General features: G+C 37.0%; 1 protein-coding gene across 24 annotated transcripts in view; it reads left to right on the top strand.

Annotated features, from left to right (window-relative positions):
- Positions 1-15,966, top strand: part of ABI3BP (ABI family member 3 binding protein) — a 213,298-nt gene that overhangs the window by 143,900 nt on the left and 53,432 nt on the right. For 8 of the 24 annotated variants that reach the window (XM_081137863.1, XM_081137860.1, XM_081137880.1 and 5 more), the window contains 6 exons: positions 503-562; positions 4,756-4,812; positions 5,479-5,553; positions 6,008-6,055; positions 9,023-9,097; positions 13,292-13,366. In XM_081137863.1, coding sequence (XP_080993989.1) covers positions 503-562; positions 4,756-4,812; positions 5,479-5,553; positions 6,008-6,055; positions 9,023-9,097; positions 13,292-13,366 — 390 coding nt within the window. The remainder of the gene's footprint in view (positions 1-502; positions 563-4,755; positions 4,813-5,478; positions 5,554-6,007; positions 6,056-9,022; positions 9,098-13,291; positions 13,367-15,966) is intronic. The other 16 variants (XM_081137873.1, XM_081137872.1, XM_081137871.1 and 13 more) reach the window with 8 other exon arrangements.

Below are 15,966 nucleotides of genomic sequence, written 5' to 3'. Positions count from 1 at the left end.
TCTGAGGGTTTAAAAATGTTTCTTTTATTGAATCAAGGACCACTTTGACGTTTTGATGAACACAGTCCATTCGTTGTGCATTGATCCATATGTTTTCAAATATGTGAACTCACCATTTTACTGTGACTATTTAAATACTAGACAAAAATAGAAATTTATTTCAACTTGTACAGAGGGCAAGTAGACTGATGAAGGCTTTTTCCAGTAGAGACAGAAAATTATATATTATACAAATGTGCAAAAAAACTTGTCCAGCAGAGTCTACCATATTAGCAAGAGTCACATAATCAAACATCTAGGGGAACTTCTTGCTAACCACAGTATTTGGCAGAGTGCTATACTAGGTCTATATTAGGAGATTAATAGGTACTTGGCCGTTTGGTCAAACTTGCAAGGAACAAGTGTCTCTTATCTCTCAGTTCTGAAGCTTAAAAATTGACTTCTGAAATTAATCAAGTGAAATTTTAAAATTTCTTTGGCTTATTTTATTATTTTTGGCCAGTTCTTCCTACAGTCTTTGAACCTGTCACTCTTAGAACCAAGGCTCCAGAAAAAACATTAGGTAATGATATTTTGTGTTTTTTATCAGTTGCTTCTGCTAATTGTCAATCCATTCCATCATCATCATCATCATCATCACATTGTCATCAGCTTCAAAGGACTGTGTTGTCATCCTCTGCTGTCTTTTGACTTCGTTTTTCTTCTTAAGAATATTTCAGACTCTTAAAAGAAGTTAAAAGCTCTTTTAAAAAGCTATGTATCACCTAGATCATAATGTTTGTGTTATTTGGATTTTGGTTGTGTACTTTTGTCTAAACAGACCTCGCATTTAAAGCTGAGTTTCAAATGCAGTGGGTAATGTCTGTATCTTCTCTAGACCAACTAAACATAAACATAATAGTATAGTGCCAAGGATTCCTTGGCATATTTAAATTTCTTGGCATGAATCTAAGACCATATGACCTACAGTTTGGCTATAGTCCTTACCTTTTTTTTTAAGTTAGAGATATACAAGACTCTTCACTCCTTGTCTTAATTTTATGTGTTTTATCTCTCAAGAATCTTTAGGGATTTAAAAAATTAACAAAATAAGAGAAAATATTTCAATCTTAAAAATGATATACCTAAATGCCAAGAAAATCTATTTTAGAAAATGCAGAGCCTCATTTCCAAAACCACCTTCACTAGAGTAATCCAAAATGTCTTTCCTCAGCAATTAAAGCATCACAACTATCCCATTGTCCATATCCCAAGCAGATTTCCCAAAGCAAGTTTTCATATTAGAATCAGAAAATGGAAAACCTCATGTTGACCACAGTAAGATGCTTATCAGAGTTCAAAAGTTGTGACTGCCTTCTGCAATGAATTATTCCTAACTACAAGGTGGACAAAACTTCAAATAGAAACTATTTACTTCTTGTCAACTTAAAAAGTTTAAAAAAATTGTTTGTCATTGGACACTAATGTTTTGAAAGAAAAATTAAGACTGTGTGTTTAAACTTTCTCATTTTCATGTTGTTGCTTTTGGTTAGTTCTTACTACAGGCTTTGAACCTGTTCTTCATAGTTCTGAGGCTCTGGGAACATTAGGTAATGATTTTTATGCCCTCGCTAAATAATTTCATGCTCATTAAAACCCATTCCATCACTGTCATGGCCAGGGTTGCTCTTGCTTTCTTAGACTGCTGTTGTCATTCCATTTCATACTTTGTCACCCAAGTAGTCAGGATTCTTAATTCAAGTGTTGCCTATTGTTTTTGACAAGTGTCCTTGGATCCAATTGAGGAAATGTATCTGGCATGAAACTCACTTTAAAATTGTATTGTGTGATTCAGTGAAGAGTCTGAAGATTAAATTGCTCCCCTTCTGTTTGGTATTTAGATCTATAAAACAATGCCAACTAAATAGCATGAACTTTCTCTGAGCAAGTTTACTTTCTATAAGATCTGTGTAATATTCCTATTACTCTCTTCCTGTTTTAAGGAATGAGGATTCCTTGTTGTATTAAATTATCAAAAAAAGTTCCTCCCTAGAAGTGCCAGTTCTAATCAATATAAGCTACAGGCTCCGCAACCTTCGATGAATTTGGCTACCCCTCATTCTCCACCACAGCTTAGCGATTGTTCTTAATCTTTACTAAGTAGGAACTTCTCTAAGTATCTAAAGATGCATATTAATACTTATTCCTTTAATCAATAAATTTTACATATTATTTTGGACCCTCAGTGATGATACGGAACAAATTACATTAGTATAGCAAAATTTTTCAAACTTTGGAAATAAACTCAAGAAAGTAGAATATGTCTTAGAAAACATACAATGCTGTTGGTGGTTTCTAGACCTACAAAAACTGTAGTAACCCAATATTTTCTTTCTTTAATTTTAAAACAATGGGACAAAAGAAAAATTAAAAACTCCTCCTCCCAAACTTGAAACTTCAAGGAAGCTTCGTCCTTGAAACAAAAGAAATCTATGGTTTCTGGTTGAAAGAGTCCTTCCAGCCCATTGCAGTTGGGCCTCAGGAGTGACAGTGACGTGTCCTGCTAACTGGCACCTCTCGTCTCAGATAGTGGTTAGCATGTCTACAACTGCAGGGTTGACCAGAAGGCTCACGGTTGGGGTGCTCTATGTGGTAGCCAAATTTATCATGTGCCCTGCATAGGGATTGTCTCTGACAAAAGATGTATCTTATTCAATTCTCTTATTATTCCACTTCATTCATCTCTTTTTAAAAACTGCTGCTTCTTTAGTTTATGTAAACAAATGTTTCCTTGCTCTCTGTGTTCCCAGCACCATATTAGCAGTTGAGTGGGGTGGGGTGGGGTGGGGTGGGGTGTTGAACAGAGATGGAGATCAAAAGTAAGGACATGTTTCACCTTTTGAACAGATGACAACATAATAGTGGGAAAAACCTGTTCTCAAGTTTTTCTTACGTATAAGACTATTTGCTTATACAAAAGCAGCTTGTTCAATTAGTGGTAAAAATATAGAGGGGAAATATTTAAAGGAGTCAAGGATCTATGTGGGCTGTTAGAAAATAGCGGGACTTTGAAATAACTTTAGGATTTGAATTAGTAGATGGAAGAGTGGGCACAGCAAAAATAAAACAAAAGCCTTAACTCCTATTGAGGGTACCCATGAGGGTACTGAAACTGGAATATAGAACAAAACACCCCTAGGTGATACTGAGCATTTTATTAATGATACTATCATGAAATAGCTGTAGGAAGCTTTTCAAGCCCTTGTGGGAATTCTGATTCAGATGCAATAATCAATGAGAACCTAATTTTTTTCAAATAGGTTCTTGCTTTTTCTAGAAGGATGCTTAAGATCAGGGGTTAGCAAAATCTTTTTATGTGAAGGATTTTAAGTGAATATTTTAGACTGTGCAGGCCATTCAGTGTCTGTCACAACTACTCAATTCTGCAGTTGTAGCCTGAAGTCAACCAAAGCCAATATGTAAATATGTAACCATGCCTTGAATTATCTTAGTTTGTGGATGTGTTTTTGTTCCAATAAAACTTTATCTGAATTTCATACCCTTTTTACATGTTATGAAATATTACTCCTAAATGTTTTTCCATCATTTAGCAATGTAGAAAACATTCTTAGTTCACAGGCCAGTCAGAGGAAGGGCCACAGTTTGCCAGTTTCTGCTTTAAATTTACGCGCACTCTGCAAGAGCTCTCCATCGTCCTGCTATTTTGAGGGTCTATTTCAATTCATTGCTACCTTTGTCTAAGATCTATGAAATAAATTATACAAAATGGACAACTTAGACCCTCTTCTTTCAGCTCCCACTGAACTACAAACTCTTATTTTGAGACCAGTGACATCACCAGGCCTAGAAATGAAACAAAGTCAACCTGGTAAATAGGTGGTTGTATCTGTCTGGGTACACTGTGAGCGTCAAGGGACAAACTCCAAGGGTTGTATTTCCAAATATAAAAACCACAAAAGAATATACATTGAACAACTCTCTCTACATATTATATAATGCTCTTTCCAGGATTGCATGTTGGTATTAAATTGATAATGCTTTACATTTATATTGTGTTACTCAGCAGTATAGAAAAACTTATCTTCATTTCACTGTTTGCTGTTCCATTTTAGATAATCATGTATCTGATTAAGTAGTCAACAAAACTACTTAGAAGAACTGGTTTTATTCTTATTTTTCACTAACAGTTACGAATTTGTGGTACTGTTTAGTAGTAAGCTCAATTTGCACTCTGTCATGTGAAAAGAATGCTAGTTCAGTTGTGACCATCAAGGAAGGAGAAAGCGCTTCAGTAAAGACTTAAAACAAAAATAAAAACAAAACACAACTTTACCTTATATAATATAACCTGAACATATTGGCCCCAAGATTAAAAACTAAATTTTTAAATCATTCTTAGCAATGCTGTTGCTGTGCCCTAACATTTATTTTGAAACATCTTATTTTTTTATAGCATAGGATTGTAATCCTTTTCATCTCCTTTGTGCATCTCTTAATTAGCTAATGGCATTTTGGTACTCATGTGGACAGTACTAGATATGGTTGTTATTGGTAACCTACAACACGTATAAAATTGTCAGTTCAATTCAGTTATTAGAGTTCCTTTTAGTGTTAATAATATATTATCATAAGGGCTAGCGTGGAGCAGTTATAGGCACAAGGCACTTTTCTAAATACTTAGTATGTATTCATACATTCAGTGCTCACAACAACCCATCCTTGATCAATTGTATCATCCTGTGTTTTTTCTGCTAGTTTCTGAAGTCCTGGAATCTGTTACATTTAGCACCGAGTCATCAGAGGAAGCTATAGGTAAAAATGTTTCCTACTGGGAAGTGAGGTATATGTGCTTTCTCCATCTCGCTGTGGAAGTCCTCTTTGAATGCCCTCATGTCATGCTTTGGGACATTTCATAGCTCCTCACATCTTGTCTGTGCTCATCCAGTGAATCTTGAGAGCCAAATATTATATACAGCACATTGTGCTCATGTCTGCTGTGTGCTCATGTCTATGCAAGTTCACAGTTTCCTTTTTAGTTCACTCTCAATCTGACTGCAAGTTTTAATATTTTATGTTCTGATCATTCTTTCAATATGAATATACACATGCGACTTTCCGTTTTAACATCATGTGAAGTATGCATCCCCATGCTTTCCAAGGATTCACTCTGTCTTTTTCTCACTAGAATCCTTTTTTTAAAAAAATGTAAGGAAGTAAAATGATCTTTTTTGCTCCAGGTAGAAATTGCTGTAGTTATTGTGTGAGTCTGTGTGTGTTTTCCCACATAGCACATTGCCTTTATTTCTGCTTTCATTTCTGCCATTTTAAATTGTAGTCGTCTTCATAAATCACCTAAATGTTATTCTCATGAGTGTATCTACTTAAGGTAACTAATCTTTGTTTTCAAATTAAACAGTGTTCCATTACAGAGTGCTGTGGCTGCCCACCACTAACCAGACCTTCCCTGTTCTTCCCTAGCATCAGCCGAGACACATTATGTATATCCCACTGCCAAGGCACCACTCAGGCCAGAGGAGCCAAAGACTGAAGGTGGTAAAGGTTTTCATGCTTTGACTCATTTCATTCAACAAATTTTTAATTGGTGTTTATCATGTCCGTGGAACATGGAAGTTCAAGCTGTGGTACTTGTTCTACAATTGAGTAGATGTGAAGAACTATAGCTTCCAGTATTCTTGGATTCTTAAAATGATAATGGGCTCTCTGAATACAGAAATAAATTTCAGGTTCTCTTCCGTATCTAGATATTGAGGCATAATGACATTTGACAACCAGCTAATGACCGTTAAAACATAAATATTAGTTGGAGGATTACTTTTATAGGATAGAATCTCCTCTCTTGGCTCTCTTTTTTCTTGTCTAAATTCATTGTCCTATTTGTAAAAATGTGATGCAAAGTCTTAAAAGAATGTGCTGATATGAAAGAAAAATACTTGACTAGCTTAACGTGTTACAATTTTTAAAATTGTTCTGCTTTGTTTTGATACAGTTGTGGAATCTGTTACAAATGTGTCTGAACCACCTGAGGCTACACTAGGTAATGACACAGCTCAGCAGTTCTGTCCTCACTGCCACCATCGCCTGGGACCCTCGGGTTCTCTCTCATTGTGAATTCGTGTTGCAGCCTCATTTTTTGTCACAGCAGCTCATTTTCTCTCTAGGTTCATCTGCTCATAACCATTGTCCGAGAAGTCTCTTCTTCCATTCAGTTTTGTACCTAGACCTGATCTCTTCCTCCACTTAAGTCAGCAAAACTATCCAATCTAAAGCATCTTTTCCTAACACTGCATATTCTGCCAGCTTGATGTTGTGTTGACTATTTCAGATAATATTGTTCGTATAATGATCCATTCATACTTTCTACCCTCGCAACACACTTTCCATTAACACTCATTCCATCACGTTCATTTACATGTTTGATGTTTTCTCCATTATTTAAGTGAAAGTCAGTGCTTCTTGTATTGGCTTATACTTTAACACCTTTTTATTACTTTGTTTTTCCTTTTGGTTACTACTGAATATATCTTTCTAGCATTGTGGAGAAGGTACCAGTGGGGAGTGAAGATTTAAAAAGTAGGGACATTGTTTACTTGGAAAGTGTTTTTGTAACCTGGCATCTCTAAGCTTTTTTTTTTTAAACTAAATGCATTTTGAGGAAGGAGAAATGCTATTTGCTACAGAGTTGCAGTTCGCTTTCTTTTAAAAAAAAAAATTCTAGTTGTTACTATCATTTGTGTCATCTGAACTCAAGGTGTGTGAAGCACCAGGGTAAGCCCGTCATCCTCAGGGACCGTGGAAGCAGCGGCCCTGCCTTCCCACCCTGCAATCCTGCCCAGCCAAATGGGCTCCGACTGGCCCGGGTAAATGCATTATTTTGTATTTCACGTAGAAGGTGAGTGTTTGCAGAACATAAGAATGGAAAGACAACATGGGCGGGCACTCCTTGACATCGGGAGCCCCACCTCGGTCCCTCAGCTCACAGCCTTCGCCGCCTCCTCTCCCGCCCATCGCCGGCAGCCAGTCGCACTGAGTTCTTTAGGACAGGCCTGGAGACAGCTCAGCTGCTGTGCGAGTGTAGAGATGGGAAATAATGCTTCTGGGGAAGACCATTTCTATTTCACTTAAATATAAATACTAATTTTATACACTTTATCATCTTGCCTAGTTTTACAAGTTCTATGGCCCTGCTAACAGAAACAGGTTTCACTGTGCAATCCAGATAAAAAGGGATCACTGGCCAGTCACCTTGTCATTATTCAGGTCCTTTGCTTCTTTCCCCTACTTCCTGCAGTGGTTTCGCCATTTCCCTGCACGCAAATAAGAGAAACTGAAATCAAATCAGAGACTTTAGCAAGTCATAAAAGGGTTACTTGGTGGAGGAGTTGGACATGAAGGGAAACAAGTCATCACCGTGGATAACTGAATATGCTGCTTACGAGGAAAACCCCCCTCAGTATCTGTAGGCTCTCTTAGAATAGGAGTTTATTATAAATAAGCCCAAACTTGTGTTTTGATTGCCATTGAACATTTTTGTATGTCTCTATTTCCAAAGGAGATATTGATATTTATTATACTCATTGTCCTTGGAAATAACCTATTAAATATTGCCTGTTAAACTCTATATTTAATTATACCAAATTCTGCATTGATTGCATGAACTGAATCTGTCAGTTTTCTCTAACTTTTCGAAGTTTATGGTTTTTATAGTTATAATAATATTATTGAAATGTTTTAATTGTGAATACTATTAGTGATTCTTACCCCTTTCTGAATCATTTTTGTGGCATTGCCTCATAATCTCCCTTTACCTGCAGACCATCTTTCCTATACCCTGGAGGGAAAATAGGCAGTCAGTAGCAACCTCAAAAAGCAAGGGAATTGGGAGTCAGGAAATCATGAGACTGAAAGAAACTCTAGAATCAGAGAATTTTAGAATTGGAAGGACTCTTTAAAAATTCTGTACCTTTAGATGGAGATCCTGTGGCTGTCACCCAGTGATGAGCAAAGGGAGCTCTAAAGCTCCAGGTGGCAGGCTCCTACACCAGTGTCACCTCCAACGTATCTTGGTGTTCATCTCTCTACAGGCAAGAAGGCTCCACTGAAACCCTTGCATGCCTTGCATTCTTTGGTTTAGTATCTGGATGAAGTCTCTGCAGACTCTTTAGAAACTACTTCTAGTATCTAATGGCTCTTATTTTCAGCAATCTTTTCTTAAGGTGCCTGAAATTCCATGACCTTGAAAAGCATTTTGTTCCTTCTTACCTCTCTTATCCCAGACGCACTTGAGTCCAACCAAATGAGGTGTTTCCACAAACTGCAACCTTGAATTTGATAATTTTTTTCCCAGCAGGGATATACTTTTAATTTTCTTGGTGAAGAAATAATTGGTTTTTATACCAATTATTTGGTGTAAAAATAACTCCTTTGGGAATTACCCAGAGAAGAAATAACTTTCTTCAGTAATCTACCCTTTAATTTCTGTTCAATTTCTCTTCCTTAGTATGACCAATAAATTTTTGTTTTGTCTAATAAGATTAATTTTTTTCATCAGCACTTACTATTGAAATCCATTCATTTTCTAGGTATAGTTGGAATATGACATGCTAACTTTTTTTTTTAGAAGAAATTATATCTGTTTGCACTCAAGATACTGGGATAATCTGATATAATGGTGAGAACTTGCATTAAGGATGAATACTTGTTATTATAAAATGTATTTTAACCTATTTAAAAGCTATTTGAAGTAGATTTTTCTGGAATTCCAATGGTTTTGTTTGCCAGCTGAATATCTTGGATATCATTTAATGTGCCATCTTGTTTTGTTTTCTGTTGTATTAAGAACTTATCTTCCTATATTTGCAGCTCTTTGGAAGCTTTAATTGCATTAACTGCTGTGTACCTAGGCTGTCAGTCACCCAACAAGCATCTCTGAGAGCCTAGAGGCTGGTACTGTGGTTCCTGAAGGGCTCAACAGCTCCAAGCCTTATATCTTTTTTTTTTTTAGCTGCCAAGCAGACACCGCGCATTCCTCCCAAACCAAAAACATCTCCACGTCCAAGAGTCCCACAAACACAGCCAGGTAAATACATATTTTATCTTCTGGCCTGAAAAGTTGGATATTAGTGAAGTTATTCTGTTGAATTATAGCGAGTTGGGTTTTTAACCCTTGTGAAGCAAGTCTTCCTGTGAAACCTGATAAATATTTACATTTACTTTTCCACTGAAATGTATACTATTGGAATAGCTTATTCCAGAAGGTACCCTGTTGTTACATTATTTGGAGTGGGTGATGAGAATGAAATTTCTTTAAAAAGTAGCTTGTCTGCTTTCTCTGCCTTTCCCAGCTTGAGAACTGTCAGCCCTTCCATGGCCCTTGAATGTGCCTCCTTTTGCCAATCACTTAATTTTTTTTTTAACCTTTCAGTAAATTTTATTTAATATCATGAAGATTATATATATCTCTTCTCCTGTAACATAACAATTACATAATATTGCTACGGTTGTTTTGTTGTAAAATTTTAATAAGGACCCAAACAAGATTTATTATAAACTATTTTTTATTCTGTTCAAGAAGCTCTCCTTTGAATGTTTAACTCTAACCCTAACTTCTTAACCAAGCTCTTGTCTAATTTCTCCACCTGCCTCAGCCAATCTCCATTTTGGACTACCATAAACTTGAATGCTTTAAAGAAAGCTTATTGTTTCTCCGCCTTTCAGTTTATATCTGTGGTAGGTTCTCAGCATTTTGTATCTGATTTTTACCTCTCTCCCTCATCCAGCCTCTGCAGTCTGTCTGTTACTAAGCATGGGGCATTCTAGCTGCGATGCCTGCTTCAAGCATCTACCCTGTCATGCCTACTCCATTGTCATCAATCAGCAGATCTCCTGTCTCTCTTCTCTCCTAATTTCAAATTGTATCACCCCTTGATGCTTAAGTGATTGCTTAATTCATTTAATCAGTCATTCAACAAATACATACTGCACTCTGCTTAGGTGCCAGGCAATGCACTAGACACTAGGAGCTTGAAACAAAATTGAGTTTCTGTGGTCAAGTAAGTAACAGTCTTGGTCAATCACTTAAATTTAAATTTACCATTTATACATGGTCTGCTTCCATAAAGTATATGAGGTGCACCTGCCAATTTGTTAGGAAAGGAACATTCACCGTCACTGATGGTCTGGGGAAAGGAAAATGTTAGCAGGTAGTAGTTTTGAAGTTCCACCAAATCCTTTAATCATATCTCAGTGTCCCTCTTGAAAGAAAAAGCTGTATATTTGGGCTTGGTATTGAATGTCTGATTCTGGGAGACATTTTGCCTGTTATTTTTTTCTTTAAAGGGAAATTCCCTAAAAGACAGTTCTATGTTCTACATCTAGGAAATGATTTTAAATCCGCTTTAATCTCCTGATAGAATGAGAAATTTAAAATATTAACAATAAATATATGTGCAACATTTATATATAAGAATTTCTGGGGAAAATAATTGATGATTACTGAATGGGATAGGAATAAAAACAGAAAGCAAGTGTATTAAATCTGTGGATAGGAAACTAAAACATTATTTTATTATTATTTATTATTATGTCTTTATTGATTCCAGAGAGAGGAAAGGAGAGGGAGAGAGAGAGACAGAAACATCAATGATGAGACAGTCATTGATCGGCTGCCTCCTGCAGGCCCCTGACTGAGGACCCAGCCCACAACCCGGGAATCGAACCCTGATCGCCTGGATCCTAGGTCAATGCTCAACCACTGAGCCATGCCCCGCCAGGCTAAAACACAACTTTAAAAAATAAATCATCAGATAAAATCACATGAGGATACTCTCAACTTCTTATTTGAGTATAAAGCATGGAACAAAAGTAGCAGAGAAAGGAGAAATGGAAATAAATAAGAAAGCATGAAAGCTTAATGAGTGTTGGAAAATATGAGTAGAGACAAAAAATAAGAACTAGGAGTTAAGACATTGGGAATATAAATGCCTAGTTAGTAAGATTTTAAAGAGTAAAAGAGATATGAAGTAACAAGGAAGACATTCATAATTTTCCTTTTGAGCTGTATTCTACATACAGAAATACAGGATAATAAATCAGCTTACTCTAAATTTCCATTATTATACCATATTCAAAGTTTCAAATTTGTTTAATTTAGACCGTTAGCCAAGCTTCCGCCACAAGATATAGAGCTTCAGAATGGATAGATTCATACGCTCGGTGCATTCCACTCTACATCTACATCTGAAACCCTTGAGTGGCTGCCAAATAAGCAAGAGAGCTTCCTGACGCTGTCCCAGCTCAGGCAACTAACTCCCACCCGTCAGCATCTGTGGAAAATAGCTGCACCCAGATGCTTCCGGCTTTGTCTGTGCTACTTAATGCAAGGGAACAATTTGGAAAATTGATCATGAAAAATAAAATATATTCTAATCATTCCTCTTAAAAGTAGATGAAATTAGGATCTCTCTGACCTAAGAGAATATGATGTTACCTAATAGATCGCAGCAATATCCGGGGTTTTATAGTCATTGAATGCTTGTGTATGTATACATATGCATTACTAAATATTTCAAAGATAGGTAGGTATTCAAATCCTAGTACTTCTCCTCTAATCGTTGACTAGCTCTTTATGAACTTCAAAAGGCTTTTTGGTGGGAGAATGTTCTGTTCATATGTACAATACCAAGTGCAAATTATTGTTGGGTGGTAAGAGTATCATCTGACAATAGCGTATGCACAATGTGTTCATCAACCACTTTTTTTAGGATGAAATTCTGTAATTGGACATGTCACCTTCTTATTTATACTTAAACTATGCTTATATATTAGATCGCAAAATTTGTCATTGAATGCAAAGTGGGATAAAAAATTAGGAAGAAATCAAGAATATTTTGTCTTCGCCCAGCCTGGCGTGGCTCAGCGGTTGAGCATAGACCTAGGATCCAGGTGATTGGGGTTCGATTCCCGGTCAGGGCACATGCCCGGGTTGCGGGCTCGATCAATGACTCTCTCATCATTGATGTTTCTCTCTCTCTCTCCCTCTCCTGTCCTCTGTCTGAAATCAATAAAGATATTAAAAAAAAAAAAGAATATTTTGTCTTGAAGTAAAGATATGATTTTTAGATTTCTATATTCATAGGTAATACTTAATAATACCATTATTAATTTTATACCCAGAAATCTGACAATCATCCAAACTGTAGGTGCTCCTACTTTTTGAAGGAGCAAAGAGAAAATTAGAATGTTCTCAGATCCTTCAATGTGAACTTTGTAAAGATGTTCTAGAAGTGGAAAAAAATTTATAATAGTGTAGTTTTCACATCATTTTGACATTTCACATTTAATTCTCACAACTACCCTTTCAGTTAGCACAGGTTTATTATTTCTTCCTAAAAAAAGTGAGAAGCAAGTTAAAATGTGACCTGCAGAGCTTGGATATAGAGAATCCAAATGTTTGGACCTAGAGATAATGTCTAGACCTCAGCTTCAGCTCAAGTCTTGTCTCGTACTTAACAGCTATGTATAGTCACCAACCCAAACCTTTAGAGTGAAACTGGCAATTCCTTCCTCCCAGCATTTTTATGAGAATCAAAGGGCATAATCCTTATGAAAGCATTTTTGAAATTGTAAAATGAGCTATAAATAAATTAGATCTTTTTTTCCTGGTGTCTATTACATTAGCACCTGTTACTCTAAAGGAACAGTTGTAGAAAGACAATTTTAGTTTGTAAATATGTTCATTTAAAGATTTATTTGGGGCCTAAGAATTGCAGGGAGAGTAGAATGCCAATCCACCCACTCCATTCCTTCCATGCTCACTTCCCTTTCTGCTGTGGCCTGATCTGACTAAGCTTGTCTTATTCTTATCCATGTTTCATTGGCTTCTACCCTGACCCTCTGAACTAATCTTCAAAAAAAGACATGGGTTATGTGTGTATTGGGGACGGGGGGTGGTAAGGAGAAGTCAAGCAAACATCCAGAAAAGAACATTCTTGCATTAATTTAATTGGTAATCTCCTGAAATGAAGATTTTAAAAATATTCTCCATCCTGCTTTTATCCTTAGTCAAATTTTGCATTTCCCAGATTTCAGTCTCTGGAAATCTAACTGATCTATTTTTAGAGCTTAAAGTTTATTTTTCTACCTACCTCCCATTTTACTACCCTTTTTTTTTTTTAATCCATGGTCAGGCTTACTCTTTGTCAGATCTTATGTTCTAAGCATGACCAGGAGATGCTGACACCAAATGACTCATGATTTGAGCTCTCTCTTTCAGCAATTAAGGTGTTCCAGCGTGTTACTTCAAAGCCAAAAACGTCACCAAGGCCAGAAGTGTCATATACTCCACCTGGTAAATGTTTTCTTTCATATTTGAGCCAAATGCATTCTGTCGCACTCTGCTGCAATGAAACATGAGAGCCGATGGATGGGAGGTCAATATTTCACTTATGTTCACATACCATTTTGTATCATACATGACATGACCATTTCAAATGTTTCCTAAGAGTTATCTAAGTGCTCATATAGTAAGCTATTGATACAATCAAAAGGCAGAGACTTGTTCCAAAAAACAAAGGTAAATTACATATGTATTTAATACATACTGGTATCCTAGAGAAATAGATGGTCTGTAAAAGTCTACAAATGTAAAATGTAAAATGTAGTGCTGAAATCAGGACAGAGTTATGCTTTATCACAATGTTTATCTCAGTTTATACTGAGAGAGATCAGAGGTAACAAACTTGAATTTTTAGACCTGTATCAAATAAGTCAGTCTAGGATATGCTGTGTAGCTTTTCCATTCCGTAGATTCCAGGCATAACACAGGTTTCATCCAGTTAGGCCTTTAGAAAATATCTTCCAACCACTTAGTTGAATTATCTACAGTATGTAATGAGAATCTAGATGAATGGAGCCCACACACTGTGTCCAGAACCAGGAAACTGGCTTTTCTTTGTATCTGCCTTAGAAGAATGCTTTCTAATTCAGAGCAAAGGATTCGCCCTGATGTCTGGCTCAGCAGAGCTCTGCCTTCTTTGTAGATTTGTGTCTACACCAAGTGCTGTCCTGGCTTTGTGATGACTGGCCCACAGGTTTTTGGATAGACCTCAGTCACAGAGCAAACCAGGAAGAAAATCTAGATTCCCACAAGCTATCCAATCCTCACAAATGTTCTGTGTAGCTAAACTACTCTCTCTGGTCAGTTCTAATTTGCAGTCACCCTGCAGCATATTTGCAGTTAGGAAGTAAGGGAGTAATGCTGAAATGCCTTTGGAGTTGGAATTGCTAGGACCTAGACAATGACTGAATGATTAAAAGAGGGATGACACTGCAGGGAGGAGTAAAGGCTTGTGTTTGTATGTCCTGCTTTTGCAGGGCCCGTAGGACTTTCAAGTGGAAATACCTAACGTGGTGGAAATGTATTCCGGGATATCTAAACAGAAGTCAAGATTTTGGGTGTAGATTTGGGAGTTACCTTTCTAGAAGGTTCTTAAATCTTATGAGTGGATGACATCATCCAGGTGAAAGTACAGACTGAGAAAACAAGAGGTCAGAGGTCAAATCCTTGAGCAACTCAGTTATATGTATAAGGAGTGGGCAGAGTAGGAGTGGCCAGGAGGTCTGAGAGAAGCAGGAAAGCTGGAGCCAGGAGGTGAGGCAGGGGAGGGTGGTCAGCGAGGCCGGGAGGCCTCGGAAGTGCTGCTGGACTTGACAGTTCAGGTGCACAAACCTGTATCGGAAAACCAAGGGCTGACGCTTCGGAATTCAGCAATTTTCAGGTTTTAGAAAGATGAAACAGCACATATACCATTGATAACAAGCATATCAATGTGTCTGCCATGAGAAGTATGAAGGGTCATACTACACAGGACGAATAAAAACTGTAAATAAGTCAGTTCTAGTTAGGTTTTGCTGTTTTGAGGTGGGGTTTTTTAGTAGTTGTTTTTGGGGGTTTTTTTGGTGTGTTTTATTTTTGTTTTTGAAGTTTTCTTTTCAGGGCATTTTGGACTTCAGAGCTATGGATGAGGAATTTTGGGTCCGTGGTTTAGGTCAGGGCGGTGGAAACTGGACCACAGTGAATAAAGAAGGTGCCACTGAGAGACCAGGAAGCGCAGTCAGAGGGTTTTGATGAAAAAAATGACAGCAAGGGAGGGATGGTGTGAAAAGAAGCCATGTCGGAATGATTTTTAAATTTTTTTTTTTTTAAGATATTGGGGCATTTGAGCCATTTTATAAGTAGAGGGGAAGAAACTTATGGATAAATGGAAATGTGGACTAATGGAGAAAAAATAAGATAATAGAAATAATGGAAAGTAATAGGCCCCAGAAGAGATGGGAGGGAGAGTGGCCCAAGAATCCAGGTTAAGGTTAGAGAGTGGCCTCCAAAAGGGCAGGAGACCTGCTTGCTCTCAGGCTGGACCTAAGGGTCCAAGGCTATAAAGGAATAGAGTGCTGGAGGTGTAAAGGGTGTGTACTCTATGTGTATTACTCTGCCAAAGGATCAGTCTCTTTGTAGCCTGTCACAGGAGTAAACCTTATTGCAGGCTTCATATTTCACCATCTTTATCAAGGAGCAACACATCGATTCTCTCCCCTGGCAAAACATCCATGCACACTCATTTTCATTTGTCCGTATTAGACATTTCACTCATAAATGCCTTGTGTTAGTCTTCAGAGCAGTGTGCTCTATTAAAAAAGATAGTTAATTTCATTGATTGGTTCATTAATATATGTGGTAAGTTGGTTAATATAATTGAGTCTAAAATATAATAATGGTAAATAGTCTTATAAGAAAATAAAAAATGCCTTCTCAAAAAAATTATTATTATTTATATTGTTTCCCCCAGCATGGGAGATTTAGGTTTCAGGAATCATGCTCTTATTTAATTTAATTTAATGCACAGAGGCATGCCACATAGGGAACAGGAAAAACAAGAAAAACTCACATTT

The sequence above is a fragment of the Miniopterus schreibersii genome (genome assembly GCF_964146895.1).
Source record: "Miniopterus schreibersii genome assembly, chromosome: 5".
Lineage (NCBI taxonomy): Eukaryota > Metazoa > Chordata > Mammalia > Chiroptera > Miniopteridae > Miniopterus > Miniopterus schreibersii.
The sequence above is the reverse complement of the archived record's forward strand: the minus strand, read 5'-3'. Positions and strand labels throughout refer to the sequence as shown.